This window comes from Thalassophryne amazonica, chromosome 16, assembly GCF_902500255.1.
Source record: "Thalassophryne amazonica chromosome 16, fThaAma1.1, whole genome shotgun sequence".
In the NCBI taxonomy this organism is placed as follows: domain Eukaryota; kingdom Metazoa; phylum Chordata; class Actinopteri; order Batrachoidiformes; family Batrachoididae; genus Thalassophryne; species Thalassophryne amazonica.
Window position 1 is genome coordinate 33339796 of NC_047118.1, and position 23061 is coordinate 33362856.

Below are 23061 nucleotides of genomic sequence, written 5' to 3' on the forward strand. Positions count from 1 at the left end.
TCTGAAACTGTGAAGGGGTAGGAAATCAATGTACTGATTTGCTTTTTTGCTTCTACACTGATAGGAAACAGTATAGTTTTTGACAGATTGATTTTTATATCCAGATACTTCCGAAGTCAGACAGCATGGTCATAATCTTTGGTAGAGACTGAGATGGATCTGAAATGTATGGTAATAAATCGTCTGCATACAGAGACACTTTGTGTTCTGTGTCTCCTCTTATGATTCCTTTATATTATTTTGCAGAGCGCAATAAAATAGCAAGAGGTTCTATGGTCATCGCAAATAATAGGGGACTTCTTATTCACCTTAGGGACACAAAGTAGTCCTGCACCCTGAGAACGTAAAGCCCGGGCCGGTACGTAAGGTTTAATTAGGTCAGCTAGGTAGGGAGGTGCCAGTCCATGAATAATTTTATAGGTTAGTAGCAGAACCTTAAAATCTGATCTCACTGGGACAGGAAGCCAGTGAAGGGATGCCAAAATGGGTGTAATGTGGTTGTACTTTCTGCTTCTTGTGAAAAGTCTGGCTGCAGCATTTTGAACCAGTTGGAGACCCCTAATGCTAGACTGCAGTAAACCAGAAAATAGAACATTGCAGTAGTCTAATCTAGAAGAGATAAATGCATGCATGGATCAGGGTCTCAGCATCAGCCATAGACAGGATGGGACGAATCTTCGCTATATTTCACAGGTGGAAGAAAGCAGTGCTACTAATATTTGTAATGTGGAGGCCAAAGGACAACAAAGGATCAAAACTTACCCCAAGGTTCCTCACTTTGTCAGTGTGATGTATGACACACGAGCCTAGGCTGAGCGTTCACTGGTCAAATTGATGCCGATGTCTCACTGGACCAAGAACCATCATTTCAGTCTTATCAGAGTTTAAAAGTAGGAAGTTTCTAGACATCCAACTTCTCACTGCTGCGAGGCAGTGAGAAGTTGCTTTAACAAATCCAGTTTGATCTGGCAATACAACCATTGGAAGGACTGCTTCTCACCGCATCGCCAAGATTTTTGCCAGTATTTTATTATCTCCGTTCAGCAGACTTATGGTCTATATGAGCCTGGATTTAGTGGATCCTTACCAGTTTTATGGATTAGAGAAATGCACGCAAGATATAGCGCTGGGGGCAGAGCACCTTTTGTCAGTGCCTCATTATAAACATTTAAGAGAAGAGGAGCAGTCTGATCTATAAATGCCTTACAGAATTCAGCACTGTACCCGTCAGGGCCAGGGCATTTAGAATTTTGCATATTCAGGATAGCTTGTTTTAATTACTCTATTGAAAGGCTAGGGTTGGCTGGTCTAATATTTTTTATTTTCGAAATTTATAGTGGGTATTTGAAGGTTTGCAAAAAATTGTTCTATTAAATCTGGATCATTTTTTGATTCTGAGGATTACAGCTCAGAATAGAAATTTCTAAAGGTTTTGTTTATTATTTCGGGATTTGTTGTTGCCTGCCCATTATCTGTTCGTATCTCTGTTGGAGTGCAGTTTTAAGCAGAAACGAGGTGATAATAGGTTAATTGCTACTGGCGCGCTGAAATAACGCATGCACAGCAAAGGCACAGTGAAGGCAGGGCGGACCAATTTTTAGGGGGCCCAATTTTTAGGGGGGACCGTTCGGTCGGTGACACTGGTCCCAAGCCTGGATAAATGACTAGAACGGCGTCAGGAAGGGCATTCAGTGTATTAAAAAAAAACAAAAAAAACACGAAACCATGCAGCGTACAAACAGGCCCGACAGGGTGCTGGTGGAAATTGGGCTACTGCTGGACAAAGAAGACGAAGAGGAGGACAATGTGTCCAGAGACACAGGGAGAGGAGGAAAACTAGAAGGATGGAAGTGAGAGTCAGGACTTTGAATGTTGACAGTATTACTGGTAAAGCAAGAGAGCTGGCTGATATAATGGAGAGGAGAAAGATAGATATACTGTGTGCAAGAGACCAAGTGGAAGGGAAGTAAGGCCAGAAGCATCAGAGGTGGGTTCAAGTTGTTGTATCATGGTGTGGATAGGAGAAGAAATAGTGTTGGGGTTATTTTAATGGAAGAGTATGTTAAGAATGTGTTGGAAATTAAGCGAGTGTCTGACAGGGTGATGAGTGTGAAGTTGGAAATTGAAGGGGCAATGATGAATGTCATCAGTGCATATGTCCCACAGGTAGGTTGCAAGCTGGGGAAACAAGATTTGTGGAGAGTGTACCATACCAAGCATGAAAGAGTGGTGGTTGGAGCTATGTTGTACAAGTTTATGGGGGAGGTTTATGGATGTGTTAAAGGAGGAAATGCAGGTCTTTGGCATGACAAAGGAAGATGCTGAGGGCAGGGTGAGATGGAAATGATTGATCTCCTGAGGCGACCCCAAATGGGAGCAACCGAAAGAAGATACATAAATAGAATTGAATTAAATGAAGACGCACCATGACCTTAAAAGACTTGGACCTTCATTCTCCTGCAAAGATATCGGTGTCACCACACCCCTCATGGGTCCATAAGGTCTTCTTAGGTGTCTCTTAATCTCAAAGGTCGAGGACGAGAGACAAGTCCAGTAGTAGTCTTCCCTATTTCTTTCTGAGGTTCAGCTGTGTATAATTTTCAGACGACGTGCATGTTTATATCTGCAAGGCTTTGTGAGAAATTGAATATTATTTCAGGTTGATCTACCAGTTTATTTTGTAACTCTGAAGGAGAAGGTCAAAATACACGCCTTTATCTTCTTTTAACCTCAATCTTAACATTGCATACATGCTCACACACTATATGCCCTGCATATCTATCACTTTGTTCTCTTAGGAATTTGCATTTCAGCTCCTATCTCATCATCTTTTCATCATATGAGACCGTACAAAGGTGACAGAGTACATGAGAGAGAGAGGAGAGAGAGAGAGAGAGCAGAAAGCGATTGAGGTAAAGGGGAGTGTAAAACGGAGAGGGAGTACAGCGCTCCTCCTCTTTTGCTGCATGTATTTCTTGCTCTTATAGGCTGTTCGTCCTCAGACATTCTCGCTCAGCAGAGTGGTGGAGAGCAAAGCTTCTCACTGGGGGAAATAAGCTAACAGACGAGCAGATCGCTTTCCCTCTCACCGAGAAATCAACATACCCTAGAAAAAGGTATAAATGCAGCATATAGGGATTGTTTATTTTGGGGGAGGGGTACTCTGATCAGCCCTGCCTTCTGCATGTGCTCAGCTCTGCACAACTGTGTTCCTAGATGGAGAGGATGCAGGATGAGGGATTGGCGGACCACCTGGAGCGAGCAAGCCCGCTGACGGACAAGGAGAAGACTGCCGTCCAAGAAATTTGGGCAAAAGTCTTCATAAACTCTGATGATGTCGGGGTGGCCATTCTAGTGAGGTATCTGTTTATGTATTTGTCCTCAGCTGTTTTAACTTTGACATTTTAGTGCATGTCGACTGTGGACTTACTAAGTGAGATGTTTCATTTATTCTGAGCACAGACACTTGCAAATTTGATTTGATGTACATTAAGAGGAATCGCGCTTGTGCATTCATATCCATTCAGCCCTTTTTTGAGATTTTTCACGATTTGAGATTGCAACATCTTGACTTCATGTACATCTGCATGCATATCAGGGAAATTTTTATTTAGGAGTTTTCTTCTAAATGTGCACCTTCATCTGTTTAACTGCAGCTAAGGACAGATTTGCATTTTGCTTCTTTTCTACTCTGTGAAATCAACACATCTGCTGGAGACAGGAAACGTGCCAATGCTTTCACACAATTATGATCGGAATTTCTTTCATTGAACACCAAAGAGAGAGGTGTCAAGTTCAGACTGCAATTATCTGTATGCAGAATGTGCTGGTTGTCTTTGAATTGATATTTCTGATCTGTGTATGCATCATGCTGTATTTCCCCTTCTTTCCTTCATCCTATTTATGCAATAGTAGCGGCAAAAGACCCTAACCCTTGCCAGATAGGAAATATGCAGCTATCGTACCAAAACCTCAAAATTACCGTATTTTGGGAGAAATTATCGTACACAAACAAAACGCATACAACGTAGCTATTTTAGCGTTTTTTTTAATTTCCAAAGAATTTTATGTCATTTTAAAACAGTAATTCACAATATCCCTATAGTAATGGGGAAACTGTGGCACAAAAAGAACGCAAATGCACTACCAGACTAGAAAGATTTTTTTTTTTCTGTGAAGGATCACAAACGTGTTAATTACCAGACTAGAAAGAGTCGAATGTGTGTAGTGATGGTGACGGGGGTGGGCTAAGCTACGTATGTGCGCATGTGCAGCCAAAACAGTCTACATTACAGGTCAGTTGTCTCGGGCCCAGGGAGGGAGGGGCAGGGCCGAGAATTGGGAACTCATTACTTTGTATGGAGAGGGGGTGGGCTTTCAAATGACTTTGTCCTGGGCCGGCCAAAGCTAGCAGCAGCCCTCTGTGTGGTGTGTCTTTGATGCCACCTGAGTGCAACCCCTGCGAAATGATTCTTTGGTGTCAGAAAGAGATGCGTGTTTGGGCAACCAACTGAAATTATCGTACATTTTGGATTTTTTCCCATTATTGATCGTACATCGTACAGAGGGCAAAACTATCGTACAAATACGATAATTATCGGACATCTGGCATTGTTTGTTTTTTTTATCCTAGATCTTTTATCCAAAATTCACAACCACAGTGTATCATTCTTCACTGTTAATATAAAATTCTGTCTTGTGGAAGTATGGAAAGCATGCACTTTGATAAAAACATATGTGCTCAGTATCAAAAGGCTTTGGAGAGTCTTTGATGTGTGGCAAAGCTCACAACATGACACAGCTCATGTTTATACAATCATATGTACTTTACGTATATAACTGTAGGAGATGAAAGCTGAATGACCTGTAATGACCACGAGCTGGTAAAATGAGTCAATGGAACAATAGTTTCATTATTCATTATGTTTATTTATTATGTTCAGTCTTACGATGATGTAGAACAAGAAAATCAGTGGGATAGGTTGTTGGGCTACCAATACAGTATGTAGACTTGGGTTCATTTCCCAGTCATGCTACCTTTCTCCACCCAACTATAAATTGGCACTGGTCTTGGCTGACGACGTAATGTGCATCAGACTAGCGTCCTGTCCCGGGGGAGTTGTGGACTCTTACCTGCTCCACACTATGGAATCTGGGGATAACCACCAACACCAATGAGACCAAGGGCCAAGATAGGACTCATAGGACTTACTTCTTCTTGTAGTGACGGGTTTCATATATGGCATTTAAGTTAAGACAAACAAGTCTTGTACAGTGCATCCAGAAAGTATTTGCAACGCTTCACTTTTTCCACATTTTATGTTACAGTCTTATTCCAAAATGGAGTAAATTAATTTTTTTCCCCTCAAAATTCTACTCACAACACCCCATAATGACAACATGGAAAATGTTTTTTGAATTTTTTGCAAATTTATTAAAAATAAAAAACTAAAAATCACGTGTACATAAGTATTCACAGCCTTTGTTCAATACTTTGTTGATGCAGCTTTGGCAGCAACTACAGCCTCAAGTCTTCTTGAATATGATGCCAGAAGCTTGGCGTGCCTATCATTGGGCAGTTTTTGTCCATTCCTCTTTCCAGCACCTCTCAAGCTCCATCAGGTTGGAAGTGGAGCATCGGTGCACAGCCATTTTCAGATCTCTCCAGAGATGTTCAATCAGATTCAGGTTTGGGCTCTGGCTGGGCCACTCAAGGACATTCACAGAGTTGTCATGAAGCCACTCCTTTGATATCTTGGCTGTGTGCTTAGGGTCATAGTCTTACTGAAAGTCCCCCCAGGCTGAGGTCAAGAGCGCTCTGGAGCAGGTATTCATCTAGGATGTCTCTGTACATTGCTGCATTCATCATTCCCTCAATCCTGACTAGTCCCCCAGTTCCTGTTGTTGAAAAACATCCCCACAGCATGATGCTGCCACTACCAAGGAAAAAGAACTCCAGCATAAAATTACATTACAAACCAGAATAATTTAACATTTTAATCTTTCCATTAGTTTTATGTTTTTGTGAATTTTTATTTTCTTTTAATTTATCAGTTTCATGGTAATATGATGTGCGGATGTGCATCCCTGTGAGTGTAAATATATTGTGCACCAACCTATGTGAGGCTGTCTGAATAATGCACCTTTTAAAAATTCAGTTCTATTTCATTGACGTTTCAAATCCCACAAAACCTCAGAGAGGTCGCCGCGCTGCGAGATCTCAGTAACATTGAGAACTGCATTGAGACGCTGTGATCGCGCTGCACTTTAACCGCTGCACACGGACAATACCATTAACATCGCAACATAAAACTATTTTTATATTGTGCCTAAAACTCTCATGAATATATTATCTGGGTATATAGACGTTGTTATTGCGTTTGTTTTATGTAAACGTGAGAATCACAGGCTGTCTCTCCGTTATTTTCCATGGGAGCTGCTGTGAGCTACGCTCACTTCCTGATCATGTCGTTCTGGGGGAAAGTGAAGTTTGCTCTTTAACATCTTGATTATTGTTCTTTACAACACTGTTTGTCCTCTTTGTTCCAGACTAATATATATAATATGTCTGAAATTCTGTTTGCATTTATTAAATTCCAGGCAGATTAAATGTAAGAGACACGGATTATTTGTTATAATTGTTTTAGCAAGTTTTCAGGGTATCATGCAGCAGTCTCTTATTAACGTGACGAAAAGCATAAAAAAAATTTAATTTTTGTAGTATAATATTCATTTACAACTGTTATTGTGTTGATTCTGTGTATGTTGTTTGACTGCAGCGACTCTCTGGCACGCAAGGGATTATGGGATACGTCAATAGGGCAAATAGTGCCAAATCGCAACCTTAGGCCCTATCCCAAGGCCCTTCACAAGCACACTGAGCAAGCACATTGTCATCAGTGGTCAGGAAATCTTCCTGATTGTTTGAGCCAGACCAGACTCAGAGGGTGAACATCTGCTCTGGCCAGACTACCAATAACAAAATATAAAATAAAACAAAGAAGATAATAGCGCTGCGCCTGACCACATCTCATTCTGAGACCAACGCATGAGCACACAAATGCGCGCAGTTATACTTGGTAGTTATAGAACACGGTTGCTGGACTACATTATACTACCCGTCACACTTTTGTTGTGCTGTGCGGTGCTTTGAGCAAAGTAGAAGATAACTGATACAAATTCAAGCAAGTACGTTTGGAAGAAAGGCATGGAAGAAAAGGTTAGTCTAGACAGAATTCATGAAAAGCAGCTTGATAAAAGGTTGAGCAGCATTTTTGAGTAGAAGTATATCCACTGGTGAGCATAGCTAACCAAAAAGTTAGCTTCAGTAACCATTAATCCGCTAACTGAAAAGTTAACTTTTATAATGCTAAAACGAGAAACTGCTCAAAAATAAATAAATAAATAAATTAGCAGAAGGTACCACTAACTGCTAATTTTTAATATAGACTCAGTCGCAGCCACATCAGATTATACTGTCGGCTACTGATAAATCAGTTTTGAGTTTAAGCACCGCAGAGGCTGCTGGGTAAATTTAGGATCACAAACACACGAAAAATATAAATATAAATAAGTAAAAAATAAAACCCCAAACACTGTCATCATTTTTATCAAAAGCAGCAAATTACAGTATTAAATCACAGCATAGAAGTCACAGTTTGTCTCTGTATTGTATATATAAACTGTTACAGGAATGGCTCACCCGTGTTGCGTTCATTGTGACTGGTAAAATCTACACCTCACAAAACAAATACACAAAAAATAAATAAATGAAAAATAAAATCCTGAACATGATCATCATTATAAAAAGCAGTAAATCACAGTATTAATATTCACAGTTTATCTCCGTATTATATTTATAAACTGTTACAGGAACAGCTCACCCCTGTTGTGTTCAATGTGATTCGTAAAATCTACACCTCACCCGTCGCGTTGAAATCCCCCACCGAAGAAAACCCACGTAAGTTTTGTCTTTACATAAAAATACAGCAATAAGTGTCTTTTCACTTTAAAAAGTAAAGATTTTCAAGTACATGCTGTCTTTAAAGCAGACACACTAACTGTCCTTTTACGCAACTGGAACTCATCGTGCCTGACTGTTGCAGACACACAACAGACAGAAACTAACATGTATGATTTTAGGGTTTATTTTTGACTGTTAAACTTTACTCACTTTACCAGCAAAAAAAAATGTTAGCGGACTGAAAGTTAGCTGAATTAAATTTAACAGAAGCTAATTGGTGAAAAGCTAATCTGCTAACGAAAAAGTTAGCTTCACTAGTTAGCGGCTTAGCGGGACTGTGCCCACCACTGAGTATATCAGTATTGTTTTTAACTTGTTCAAATGGCCCACTTGATGGAAAAATTGCAAACGAAGCTAACATTTTTAATTTTTAGCTTCTAAATGGACAAGAAATGTACACGGTAGATAAATGACAAATTTTAAGTAAAGCGCTCAACAGTTCTAAGTATATTCCTGACAAAAATCATATTACTCTTAAAATGCTGAACAAACACAATGAACGTCTTAATTTGTCACTTCTGTGTGTTCTATGCCATTTCATTAAGAAGTTATAATCGATGTTTGTAATTTATTGATTTAAGAGTGGTCGCGGAATACCGCTTATGACGAACAAACTACTAACAAATGGTGCATGTATTCTGATGTACAAGGTATGTTTTTTAAATCATGACCAACACATAAATGACCATTAGACCAAATGAAACATTTAACCAAAATAAGAATTAAAGACAAATACTCAACATCCACATAACAACATGCATGTTTGCTCCTGAGAGAACACATATTTTATGTAGTGTCATTCAAACATGTCCTGCTGCTTTTGCTTTTCTTAAACATGATAAACTTGATATGTGGAAACATTATTAAACAATATTAAAAACTAAAACAGTAATATAAGATGACATTGCACATGCTGGACGACATCATAGCAAAGCACAGAACATTGGTTGAAACACTGAAATACTACGAAAGTTTGCCTATTTAGGGATACATTTCTAAGGGCATTTTTCCAGTGAGAAATTTTAAATTTGAGCTTGGTATCCATTTTTTCCAAGATTCAGGAGAGTTTATTCCATCCAAAATGAGTGGATACCAACTTCTACTCAAAAATGCCACTTCCTGAACAAAAATGGCGATAAGTGGTCTAGTTTGGGTCTACCAACCCTGTTCCTGGAGGTCATCTGCCCTGCATGTTTTCTAACTCTCCCTATTCCACTCCCAGTTATGCAAACAGAAAGAGTTATGCAATAAAATTCCTCTCAGGCATTATCAGAGCCAGATTGGCTTTCAAAGGAAACATCTGTTCAGGATGTTCCATCTGATACTCACTGAGGAATAAACTACAAGGCTTATTTTGACAATTTGATATTTGTAATGATTTTGAAGCATAAACAGTAGAAGCATTCATGCCTGTACTTTTGCAGCATATGCATTTACGGAATATTTATTACCTCCTCCAACCAACAGGCGCGGAGTTTATGTGATGGTTCCTGTCTGTGTCTCTCTCTGACTGTGTGGATGATAACTCAAAAAGCAAAGGGTATGTTTAAATGAACTGTTGTGCTGAGATGATCCTTGGTTGATGAAAGCCTATACATATTCGTATGTTGCCAGGTGCAAGAATCAACCTGGGTTTGTTGGGTCAGGCTAGCAGGGACAAAAGACAACGAGACTGGAAGGGTTCCAGACCAGCTGATATCTTTCGTGTACTCTCCTTCTTTGCAGGTTTTTTACGAAGTACCCAAAATCCAAGCAGTATTTCAACCAGTTCAAGGACAGCGAAGTGGAAGAGCTGAAGCACAGTGCCCAGTTTAGGAAGCATGCTGGAAGAGTCATGAATGCTCTCAATACAATGGTGGAGAGTCTGGATAACTCAGAAAAGTTGGAGTCATTGCTGAAGTTGATAGGCAAATCCCATGCCCTCAGACATAAGGTGGAACCCGTGTACTTCAAGGTACAGTTTATATGAGGAATGAGAACACGCACACTCACATCTTCTTTACTGTGACATTTTCGTGTAACACATTTCCATATATCCATAAAAATGATGATTCTTCGAAGTTAAAGCATCACTAGCGGGTTACCTGTGGGGATTCATGAGCTCTAGAGTGGGTAGTGTTTTTTATTTTATTTTATTTTTTTGGAATAGTGTGTGAGCCCAGAATGTTTTTAGAGGAATAACTCAACCCTTTTATTTCCTGTTAATTACGTACTTTTTAATTTGCTGTGTTAATGTATTTATAAATTGTTTAGGTTCTTGTTATCATATACATTCAAGGATTCAAAGGAATTTTATTGTCATATGCACAGAAGAACATGTTCCCTGCACAATGAAATGTGTCTACTGCATTTAACCCAACCTAATTGCCAGTAGGAGCAGAAGTCGCCATTAGGCGCCCAGGAATACTACTATTATCAGTATTATTATTATTATTATTTTATTTTATTATTACTTCTAGTTTGTCATTTGATTTTTAAATGGACCACAATGGAAATAAGTGTTTTCACTTTCTGATTTCATCCATGTATTTTTAATGTATTTACAATATTACTAAATAAAATCAGGCACGCTTTTAATATGGTAGATGATTTGCCACCACCTGCTGGAATGGCGTGTGAATCCAGAATGTAATTATCAGCGTCTGTTGTTCAGTGTTGTTAGCTAATATCCATAGTTTCTCCAAAAATACTTATCAACTATCAACTATCCTATCAACTGTCCTATCAACTAGAGATAGACCGATTATTGCTTAGGCCGATTAATTGGCCGATCGGCCCTGCCAATGGGATAGACCGACTATTGACCAGGTCAATTATCGGTCTATCCCTGATGCCATGCATCACCACAATTCCTGATGTCACTGGTAGGCATCCAAGTTTTACAATACAGTAAGACAGGAAGCACCAGGACCATAAAGACTTGAACCTTTATTCTCCTGCAAAGGTATCGGCATTGCCAACCATCTCTGTCCAGCATCCTTGTGGCTATGTAACAGTGATTCATGATTTTTAATAACTCAAAAGAATGAGAATGTCTTACCACAGCAGGCAGGTTATTCTAGGGAAAAGAAGCAATAATGAGAAAAATTACTGCAACCTGCTGAGTTCTTTTTCACCTTTAGTATATAAAATAGGCCTGCATTTTGCGAAAGTGGGGTATGGGAAGGTACATAAGGCACTTAGCACCTGTCAATCAAGCAAATGAGAAACACCTTTATTTTGACGCCCCCCCCCCCCCCCCCCCCCCCCCCCCCCCATTGCAGGGATTTGTCTCACAATTTTAAGTTCATGCTTCATTCATTTTTACCAAATATATAAACTGTTTGTGTGTTGCACAGAAACTAAGTGAGGCCATTTTGGAAATCTTGGAAGAAGCTTTCCCGGAAGTAAAAACAACGGAAGTGCGCACGGCATGGATCAAACTCCTGGCTGTGATCTGTTGTGGCGTCTCGGCTGTCTATGAAGAAGAGGGGTGGACAAAACTCTCAACTTCAACTGGGTAACCAGCTGGTTGAAGCCGCTAGTGTGTGTGTAATCAACAAGCACTGTGCACACCGAAAGAGTTATCACTTTAAACCATTGCCTCATTAGACAGGGATCAATCAGCTGTATTGGTCATCGGTTGAATGTAATGTGTCTTTATGGCTCTCATCTTTTAACAAAACCTGGACATATGACAATGATGTATAATCAAAGACAATAATGGTTTGTAGCACACATTCTCATGTACACTACGTCTTCTCTGTGGGCAGCTAGCTGACAGTGATGGATGTTTTTAGAACTCATGTATGTGTGTGAGGGTGGATGTGTCTGTATGTGATTTAGAAAAGATGCAAAGTTAAATTTCTCTTCCATGTTTTTCTACTCTTCTAAAGGACCAAACTATGTAACAAATGAAACAAAGAGGAAACAAAATCAAATGTAGTCACATAACTGGACCATGTGTACCATTTATCTTGATTGTGCCTTCTACAGAATGTGTATAGAAATATCCATGTACAGTAAATGACATTCTTTATAAATATCATATGATATTTGCCTGATGCTTCCTGTTACCAGTCCATTTCCACGTATGTCCATTTTATCAGGTATTAAAATATAAAGACATTTTTACATTTGAACAGGCAATTGTGATGTCTCATGTTTATATCTCAGTGATGAGTGTTTTCTGGAAATTCCCGGAAATCCGGGTTCTTACTTATGTGATGAACATTTCCGGGTTGTTTTTGACAGCATACGACAGAATCCATTAATGTTCCACGCCCAAACGGTAGGTGGTGGTAATGCACCGTGAGGGTTTGCAAACCGACAATAAACTTGAAAGAAGAAGAAGGGTTATTTTTGTTTTCCTGGCACGTGTCGGATTTAGTCAGATGTTCTTTCTGATGTTTGTATTTGTTAAAACATTTGGAAACGTTTCTGATGAGACGCCACAGTGGATGTTAACGTCTTAACGTTTTCATGTCCTGATCCGAGATAATGTAACGCAGCGGCGTTCGACCCCACAGCAGCCAATGAGAGACGCAGTTACAGATTTTATCGTGAACTTCACATCATGTTGAAACGACAAAGGAAATGGATGAAACGTTGTTCTGCTGTGAGAGACTAAAGGTCATCAGGAATAAATTCAAATGGGGCTGGTTTGACCAAAAGGACCAAAACGCTGACCCGACTTTTTTTAATCATTATTTATATGGAAACTTTAACAGTCTAGATAAGTCTTTTAAATTATTATATCATGTTTTTGACGGAATTGTAAATTTACATTATTCAAGTGATTTCACACAAATCAAACTCTGGGATGAATTTACTTCAGTCTCCATGCAAATGCGATATGTTAGTCTGCTAAATCTGCATTTTATAGCTTCTTCTGTTACATGAGTGTGAAATATTAATGTGAATTAAAATATGATAAATATTTAATATGCTCTTAGAAGTCAGATATTGATGTGAAAAACAAATTATGTGTTATTGCATTTCCCATTTATAGAAGTGAATAAGAATCTAATTTAAACCTAAATCAGTGTTCCTGAGAACTAAAAGTTACATTGGTGACTTAATGAACAGTAGATGCAGCTTTACTTGTATCAAATTTTAGTTTATTTTAAGACACTATCAGTTGTTATAAAAGCACAAATTCCTGAAGTCAATTGTTTTGATAAATGTAGAGAAAGAACAGTAACAGTCCAATGCAAATATGTGGTCTTATCAAATAATAATAACACTGTATTCTAATCCATGGGACAGACTGTGGACTATAGTTTTGTCATCTTGCCAATAAGGGAAAATAGTCTTTTCACACAACTTGTATCATGATGATACAAGTTGTGTGAAAATACTTCTCGGGTGGAAAAATTGACCTGACACAACAAAAAATAAAATTTTGGGGGATTTTTTTTGGTGGGTATATAGACCTGAAAATGCACCAGAATGCATCTGAGATATCCAATTTTTCTGGGGGTGAACCCCCAGACCTCTCGCCAGGGGCTTCAGGCCTTTGCCTTTTGCCAAAAACCTTCCATTTTTTTTTTTTTTTGTCCATGACCCACTTTCATCGCTATATCTGTACCAAGCAGTTGATTTAGGAGAAAATACAAATACAATTGAGAATCCTGTGTTGCTGTGATGCTCTCAAATTGTTGAAATGTGATCTGAGTCCCCGGCAGTTTCTCTCCTAAATGTGTTTTTTGTGATTAAGCTTTTCTTTTCTGTTGGCCCACTGCTCCTTTATTCTCTGCTTAAGCCGGCAGTGGTAAGTATAGATGGCTGAGCTCCTGGAAATGCTATTAATATCCTCTCATTTATTCCAATGAGCCATCTCTCTGTAGCATACAGTTCATTTATATAGCGCCAAATCACAACAAAGCTGGCTCAAAGCCCTTCACACACATAAGGTCTAACCTTGTCATCCAACCCCCCTGATCAAGCACAGGCAACAGGGGTAAGGAAAAACTCCCTCTGGCATTTTTTGAGGAAGAAACCCCAAGCAGACCAGGTTAAGAGAGGTAACCTAATGCTTAGGCCATTGTACCAATTAACAGAGACAAGAAAACAAAAAACACATGTTGAACAACACAGAGTCCATACAGGTGGGAGTAAGTAAGTCTAGAAATTCTCTACTTCTGACTGTCATTTTGTTTCTGTGATACTCTGGTTATCATTGTCATCTGCATGGAGCAGGACACACCCCATCCATTTATCTGGCATGTGGCTCCAGAACTCCAAGGTCCTGTCAGGGCCTGACTGTTTATGTATTCCATTGCTGGTGTTTTTGATTGTTTTGTTTTCTTCTTTTGTATTTCTTTTCTGGGTTTGTGGGGTTTTGTTGCTGGGGCCTGTCTGTGGTTCTTTCTCTCTCTCCGCCATGCCCCTCTTCTGGTTCTTGCTGTGCACGCCTGTGTGTGATTCATTGATTGCCTCCTGGGGCTTTATTAGCTCACAGCTTGTACCAGCTGTTTGCCAGTTTGTTGCACCCTGTGCCTTCATACCAGCTCTTGTTCTTGTATTCTCTAGATCTGCCTGCTTCAGTGTTGACTCAACCTCCTGCCTGTTTATTCCGACCTCGTTTTTGCCTGATGTTCTTGGTACTGCTGCTGTATTTTTTGGACTGCCGTCCCGTGCACCGACCATTGCTTCCGACCTCATTAAAGCCTATTTTCAAACAGAGCTGTGTAAGTGAGTCTTGCAATTGTCTCCTACCTAACCTGCCCGACAGGTCCTTGTCTCAGCAGTAGCACCTCAATCAGAACGGAAAAAAAACCGAAATGAATTCGGCAGAATAAACAGCACCTATGGAATTAGTTTTAGAGGTGGGGGGAGCGCTCAGAGGGGGTCTCGCCCGGGGCGCAATTCAAAGTAGAACCGCCACTGGCGCCTTTTGCCAAGAATAGTGAACATGCTGCTCATATTGTTGCATTTCAATACCTGTGTAATGAGCAGGTTAACAATTTCTATTGATATTTTTGTTTTTTGTGTATTTTACCATATATGTGAACATATGTAGGCACTTTTTTCCAAAACCTATGTTGCCCCACCACTACACCTCCACATAGCACCTTAAAGGCAAAAACAGACTGGTGCCACCACTAGCCCTCCTGCAAACTGCAGCAATTCTTTACAACAGTATCCTAAATGCAGAGCTAATTTATGCTTGCTGGGCAGATGACACGTTGGTGAGAAGGCTGCCTTTCAGAATAGAAATACACAGCATGCTCTGTTTACCTCCGAGTCCCGCCAGTGAGATCTAACCAATCCTTGATCCTGCTAATCCGCTGACTTAATCTCAATCCTGAGAGCCAAGATGAAAGACAAGAATAGTAAAATTGCACACAGCAAGCTCTGCCTCTTCTCAGTCGAGCTGTTCAATGGAAGCAGACATCTCAGTTCTCTGACCATCAGCCATCCGAGGCAAGACGCTCTTCGGATATGACCATGTGCACCACCATGATGGTCCTCACTACCATTGCTGTCATCCTGAGACAGACATTCTCCAATAAAATCAAACCGTGAGTGTGTATTCTCATTTTCATTTTCAACTACAGAATACAAAATCTGCCTTTATAATGAAGCAGAACCACAAGAATGTTCTACTTTTTATATGGATTTGCATTTATTTTACAAGAAGATGAGAGATTATCTCAGCCACGGCCACAAACACTGATTTGATTGCAAAATCAAGTAATCTACTAAGAAATGGAAGAGCACTTGTAGAGTGCATGCCTCTTCCAACATTTGAAGCATTCTAAAAGGGCACCAATTCTTCTGGACTTTTTTGTTGGAAAAATTGTGGATCACCTGGATCACCCTATTTGAAGCAACTTCAAAATTCATCTTTATATATATTTGTTAAAACAAGCAATTTTTTGTCACTTTAACTTTTTCGTGGATTTCTCAAGAGATAACACACATACCTTTTTGAAAAAAATTATAAAAATAGATATCATAATATATAATATCCACAATATTCCACAAAATCTGAATTGTTACCAAGGTCTGCACCCAATTTCACCTGTTCTTTGATATTAACACTCTATATGTACCTTTAAAAAGAAAAGAGGAAAAAACTGCATTATTTCTTGAGAAATTCACAAAAGTTTCAGTAAATTCCCTATCTCACAATATTTAAAAAAGTGGAGAGAAAAACATTCTGGATCCGGTGTTCTGTCAAGATGAACTCCCCCATTGAGTTGAGCTCCACATAGCGTAACTTGACAGTTACGTGTGTCGACATGTGCTCTCCGTCATCTAACAATATTCTGCTTTAAAAACAGCAAGTACAACCTAGAAGCTAACGTTAGCTTATCGTGCTGGCACCGTTTGTCATAGCTAACAACATAGTCGGTTCTGTTTGGGAAGCTTACGTTAATACGCTCTTTTGTTTATATTTGTTGCTATATGTATTTGTTGTTAGGACCGTTATGGTAGGGTGAAGTGATGCTATTGTGCTTTATATGCCTGTTACGGCTTTGTTTAACTTTGTTGGCTAGCAAGGTACAGTTGGCTAGTTAACGGCTAAATTAACAGTAGCTCATCTGGCTATAGTTAGCCTGCTTTCGAGATTTGCACTTTTATTTTACATGGTGTAGATTTTTAATGGTTCTTCAGTTTATGAGTAGCAATCCATAACCTAGCTAGCAGGGTGAACTTGAGGTAGAAACCTAAAACATATTACATCATAGCTTCTGTTTCTATAATAACATAACCATATTTATAGCTTAGCCTACTAGCTATAATTTAGTTTTACATCACGCCTACGGACTAGTAGATGTATACTACAATCAATCAATCAATCAATCAATTTTTTTTTTATATAGCGCCAAATCACAACAAACAGTTGCCCCAAGGCGCTTTATATTGTAAGGCAAGGCCATACAATAATGATGTAAAACCCCAACGGTCAAAACGACCCCCTGTGAGCAAGCACTTGGCTACAGTGGGAAGGAAAAACTCCCTTTTAACAGGAAGAAACCTCCAGCAGAACCAGGCTCAGGGAGGGGCAGTCTTCTGCTGGGACTGGTTGGGGCTGAGGGAGAGAACCAGGAAAAAGACATGCTGTGGAGGGGAGCAGAGATCGATCACTAATGATTAAATGCAGAGTGGTGCATACAGAGCAAAAAGAGAAAGAAACAGTGCATCATGGGAACCCCCCAGCAGTCTACGTCTATAGCAGCATAACTAAGGGATGGTTCAGGGTCACCTGATCCAGCCCTAACTATAAGCTTTAGCAAAAAGGAAAGTTTTAAGCCTAATCTTAAAAGTAGAGAGGGTGTCTGTCTCCCTGATCTGAATTGGGAGCTGGTTCCACAGGAGAGGAGCCTGAAAGCTGAAGGCTCTGCCTCCCATTCTACTCTTACAAACCCTAGGAACTACAAGTAAGCCTGCAGTCTGAGAGCGAAGCGCTCTATTGGGGTGATATGGTACTACGAGGTCCCTAAGATAAGATGGGACCTGATTATTCAAAACCTTATAAGTAAGAAGAAGAATTTTAAATTCTATTCTAGAATTAACAGGAAGCCAATGAAGAGAGGCCAATATGGGTGAGATATGCTCTCTCCTTCTAGTCCCCGTCAGCACTCTAGCTGCAGCATTTTGAATTAACTGAAGGCTTTTTAGGGAACTTTTAGGACAACCTGATAATAATGAATTACAATAGTCCAGCCTAGAGGAAATAAATGCATGAATTAGTTTTTCAGCATCACTCTGAGACAAGACCTTTCTGAGATTTTGCTTGCCTCTACTGGTGGTTGGCTCTCACTGCGGTATTGTATCACTTCCTGTTCCGGAGCACAGCGGTGTTTTTCTGTATCTGTTAGCTGTTTAATCTGCGCAGTTAGATTGATCTAGTTATCTAGATTACGATTTGTTTCCCAGTGTAATCTTTACGTGCCTTAACTAAAGCACTCCTTCTGCTGAATCACCTCTAAATTATTTACACATTATTCACTTTGCGTGTTTTTAGGAATCCGCTAGCTTAGCGTAGCTACTAGCTCTTAGCCGATTTAGCATGGCGGCTTCTCCTGTCTCTCCCGCACTTTTCTGCTCTGGGTGTGAAATGTTTAGTTATTCCTCGGCCTCCTTTAGCAGTAATGGTACTTGTAATAAGTGTAGCTTATTCGTAGCTTTGGAGGCCAGGCTGGGCGAATTGGAGACTCGGCTCCGCACCGTGGAAAATTCTACAGCTAGCCAGGCCCCTGTAGTCGGTGCGGACCAAGGTAGCTTAGCCGCCGTTAGTTCCCCCCTGGCAGATCCCGAGCAGCCGGGAAAGCAGGCTGACTGGGTGACTGTGAGGAGGAAGCGTAGCCCTAAACAGAAGCCCCGTGTACACCGCCAACCCGTTCACATCTCTAACCGTTTTTCCCCACTCGACGACACACCCGCCGAGGATCAAACTCTGGTTATTGGCGACTCTGTTTTGAGAAATGTGAAGTTAGCGACACCAGCAACCATAGTCAATTGTCTTCCGGGGGCCAGAGCAGGCGACATTGAAGGAAATTTGAAACTGCTGGTTAAGGCTAAGCGTAAATTTGGTAAGATTGTAATTCACGTCGGCAGTAATGACACCCGGTTACGCCAATCGGAGGTCACTAAAATTAACATTAAATCGGTGTGTAACTTTGCAAAAACAATGTCGGACTCTGTAGTTTTCTCTGGGCCCCTCCCCAATCGGACCGGGAGTGACATGTTTAGCCGCATGTTCTCCTTGAATTGCTGGCTGTCTGAGTGGTGTCCAAAAAATGAGGTGGGCTTCATAGATAATTGGCAAAGCTTCTGGGGAAAACCTGGTCTTGTTAGGAGAGACGGCATCCATCCCACTTTGGATGGAGCAGCTCTCATTTCTAGAAATCTGGCTAATTTTCTTAAATCCTCCAAACCGTGACTATCCAGGGTTGGGACCAGGAAGCAGAGTTGTAGTCTTACACACCTCTCTGCAGCTTCTCTCCCCCTGCCATCCCCTCATTACCCCATCCCCGTAGAGACGGTGCCTGCTCCCAGACTACCAATAACCAGCAAAAATCTATTTAAGCATAAAAATTCAAAAAGAAAAAATAATATAGCACCTTCAACTGCACCACAGACTAAAACAGTTAAATGTGGTCTATTAAACATTAGGTCTCTCTCTTCTAAGTCCCTGTTGGTAAATGATATAATAATTGATCAACATATTGATTTATTCTGCCTAACAGAAACCTGGTTACAGCAGGATGAATATGTTAGTTTAAATGAGTCAACACCCCCGAGTCACACTAACTGTCAGAATGCTCGTAGCACGGGCCGGGGCGGTGGATTAGCAGCAATCTTCCATTCCAGCTTATTAATTAATCAAAAACCCAGACAGAGCTTTAATTCATTTGAAAGCTTGTCTCTTAGTCTTGTCCATCCAAATTGGAAGTCCCAAAAACCAGTTTTATTTGTTATTATCTATCGTCCACCTGGTCGTTACTGTGAGTTTCTCTGTGAATTTTCAGACCTTTTGTCTGACTTAGTGCTTAGCTCAGATAAGATAATTATAGTGGGCGATTTTAACATCCACACAGATGCTGAGAATGACAGCCTCAACACTGCATTTAATCTATTATTAGACTCTATTGGCTTTGCTCAAAAAGTAAATGAGTCCACCCACCACTTTAATCATATCTTAGATCTTGTTCTGACTTATGGTATGGAAATAGAAGACTTAACAGTATTCCCTGAAAACTCCCTTCTGTCTGATCATTTTTTAATAACATTTACATTTACTCTGATGGACTACCCAGCAGTAGGGAATAAGTTTCATTACACTAGAAGTCTTTCAGAAAGCGCTGTAACTAGGTTTAAGGATATGATTCCTTCTTTATGTTCTCTAATGCCATATAACAACACAGTGCAGAGTAGCTACCTAAACTCTGTAAGGGAGATAGAGTATCTCGTCAATAGTTTTACATCCTCATTGAAGACAGCTTTGGATGCTGTAGCTCCTCTGAAAAAGAGAGCTTTAAATCAGAAGTGTCTGACTCCATGGTATAACTCTCAAACTCGTAGCTTAAAGCAGATAACCCGTAAGTTGGAGAGGAAATGGCGTCTCACTAATTTAGAAGATCTTCACTTAGCCTGGAAAAAGAGTCTGTTGCTCTATAAAAAAGCCCTCCGTAAAGCTAGGACATCTTTCTACTCATCACTAATTGAAGAAAATAAGAACAACCCCAGGTTTCTTTTCAGCACTGTAGCCAGGCTGACAAAGAGTCAGAGCTCTATTGAGCTGAGTATTCCATTAACTTTAACTAGTAATGAGTTCATGACTTTCTTTGCTAACAAAATTTTAACTATTAGAGAAAAAATTACTCATAACCATCCCAAAGACGTATCGTTATCTTTGGCTGCTTTCAGTGATGCCGGTATTTGGTTAGACTCTTTCTCTCCGATTGTTCTGTCTGAGTTATTTTCATTAGTTACTTCATCCAAACCATCAACATGTTTATTAGACCCCATTCCTACCAGGCTGCTCAAGGAAGCCCTACCATTATTTAATGCTTCGATCTTAAATATGATCAATCTATCTTTGTTAGTTGGCTATGTACCACAGGCTTTTAAGGTGGCAGTAATTAAACCATTACTTAAAAAGCCATCACTTGACCCAGTTATCTTAGCTAATTATAGGCCAATCTCCAACCTTCCTTTTCTCTCAAAAATTCTTGAAAGGGTAGTTGTAAAACAGCTAACTGATCATCTGCAGAGGAATGGTCTATTTGAAGAGTTTCAGTCAGGTTTTAGAATTCATCATAGTACAGAAACAGCATTAGTGAAGGTTACAAATGATCTTCTTATGGCCTCGGACAGTGGACTCATCTCTGTGCTTGTTCTGTTAGACCTCAGTGCTGCTTTTGATACTGTTGACCATAAAATTTTATTACAGAGATTAGAGCATGCCATAGGTATTAAAGGCACTGCGCTGCGGTGGTTTGAATCATATTTGTCTAATAGATTACAATTTGTTCATGTAAATGGGGAATCTTCTTCACAGACTAAAGTTAATTATGGAGTTCCACAAGGTTCTGTGCTAGGACCAATTTTATTCACTTTATATATGCTTCCCTTAGGCAGTATTATTAGACGGTATTGCTTAAATTTTCATTGTTACGCAGATGATACCCAGCTTTATCTATCCATGAAGCCAGACAACACACACCAATTAGCTAAACTGCAGGATTGTCTTACAGACATAAAGACATGGATGACCTCTAATTTCCTGCTTTTAAACTCAGATAAAACTGAAGTTATTGTACTTGGCCCCACAAATCTTAGAAACATGGTGTCTAACCAGATCCTTACTGTGGATGGCATTACCCTGACCTCTAGTAATACTGTGAGAAATCTTGGAGTCATTTTTGATCAGGATATGTCATTCAAAGCGCATATTAAACAAATATGTAGGACTGCTTTTTTGCATTTACGCAATATCTCTAAAATCAGAAAGGTCTTGTCTCAGAGTGATGCTGAAAAACTAATTCATGCATTTATTTCCTCTAGGCTGGACTATTGTAATTCATTATTATCAGGTTGTCCTAAAAGTTCCCTAAAAAGCCTTCAGTTAATTCAAAATGCTGCAGCTGACGGGGACTAGAAGGAGAGAGCATATCTCACCCATATTGGCCTCTCTTCATTGGCTTCCTGTTAATTCTAGAATAGAATTTAAAATTCTTCTTCTTACTTATAAGGTTTTGAATAATCAGGTCCCATCTTATCTTAGGGACCTCGTAGTACCATATCACCCCAATAGAGCGCTTCGCTCTCAGACTGCAGGCTTACTTGTAGTTCCTAGGGTTTGTAAGAGTAGAATGGGAGGCAGAGCCTTCAGCTTTCAGGCTCCTCTCCTGTGGAACCAGCTCCCAATTCAGATCAGGGAGACAGACACCCTCTCTACTTTTAAGATTAGGCTTAAAACTTTCCTTTTTGCTAAAGCTTATAGTTAGGGCTGGATCAGGTGACCCTGAACCATCCCTTAGTTATGCTGCTATAGACGTAGACTGCTGGGGGGTTCCCATGATGCACTGTTTCTTTCTCTTTTTGCTCTGTATGCACCACTCTGCATTTAATCATTAGTGATCGATCTCTGCTCCCCTCCACAGCATGTCTTTTTCCTGGTTCTCTCCCTCAGCCCCAACCAGTCCCAGCAGAAGACTGCCCCTCCCTGAGCCTGGTTCTGCTGGAGGTTTCTTCCTGTTAAAAGGGAGTTTTTCCTTCCCACTGTAGCCAAGTGCTTGCTCACAGGGGGTCGTTTTGACCGTTGGGGTTTTACATAATTATTGTATGGCCTTGCCTTACAATATAAAGCGCCTTGGGGCAACTGTTTGTTGTGATTTGGCGCTATATAAAAAAAATTGATTGATTGATTGATTGATTGATTTTAGAGATATTGCGTAAATGCAAAAAAGCAGTCCTACATATTTGTTTAATATGCGCTTTGAATGACATATCCTGATCAAAAATGACTCCAAGATTTCTCACAGTATTACTAGAGGTCAGGGTAATGCCATCCAGAGTAAGGATCTGGTTAGACACCATGTTTCTAAGATTTGTGGGGCCAAGAACAATAACTTCAGTTTTATCTGAGTTTAAAAGCAGGAAATTAGAGGTCATCCATGTCTTTATGTCTGTAAGACAATCCTGCAGTTTAGCTAATTGGTGTGTGTCCTCTGGCTTCATGGATAGATAAAGCTGGGTATCATCTGCGTAACAATGAAAATTTAAGCAATACCGTCTAATAATACTGCCTAAGGGAAGCATATATAAAGTGAATAAAATTGGTCCTAGCACAGAACCTTGTGGAACTCCATAATTAACTTTAGTCTGTGAAGAAGATTCCCCATTTACATGAACAAATTGTAATCTATTAGACAAATATGATTCAAACCACCGCAGCGCAGTGCCTTTAATACCTATGGCATGCTCTAATCTCTGTAATAAAATTTTATGGTCAACAGTATCAAAAGCAGCACTGAGGTCTAACAGAACAAGCACAGAGATGAGTCCACTGTCCGAGGCCATAAGAAGATCATTTGTAA

At 40.0% G+C, this 23061-nt stretch overlaps 1 protein-coding gene across 1 annotated transcript; it reads left to right on the top strand.

Moving 5' to 3' along the window:
• Nucleotides 1–2947: 2947 nt before the first annotated feature.
• LOC117528383 (cytoglobin-1-like) lies at nt 2948–12144 on the top strand. Its single transcript, XM_034191015.1, has 4 exons — nt 2948–3116; nt 3217–3359; nt 9749–9977; nt 11362–12144. Exons 2-4 carry the CDS (start codon nt 3217–3219, stop codon nt 11524–11526), a joined length of 537 nt encoding a protein of 178 aa, XP_034046906.1. The 5' UTR covers nt 2948–3116; the 3' UTR covers nt 11527–12144.
• Nucleotides 12145–23061: the final 10917 nt, after the last annotated feature.

Excerpts from the sequence above, each read along its gene's own strand:
- LOC117528383 (XM_034191015.1), top strand. The coding sequence starts at position 3,217 with ATGGAGAGGATGCAGGATGAGGGATTGGCGGACCACCTGGAGCGAGCA. Across the intron at positions 3,360-9,748 it reads GGGGTGGCCATTCTAGTGAG|GTTTTTTACGAAGTACCCAA; the intron begins GTATCTGTTTAT and ends CCTTCTTTGCAG. Across the intron at positions 9,978-11,361 it reads TGGAACCCGTGTACTTCAAG|AAACTAAGTGAGGCCATTTT; the intron begins GTACAGTTTATA and ends TGTGTTGCACAG.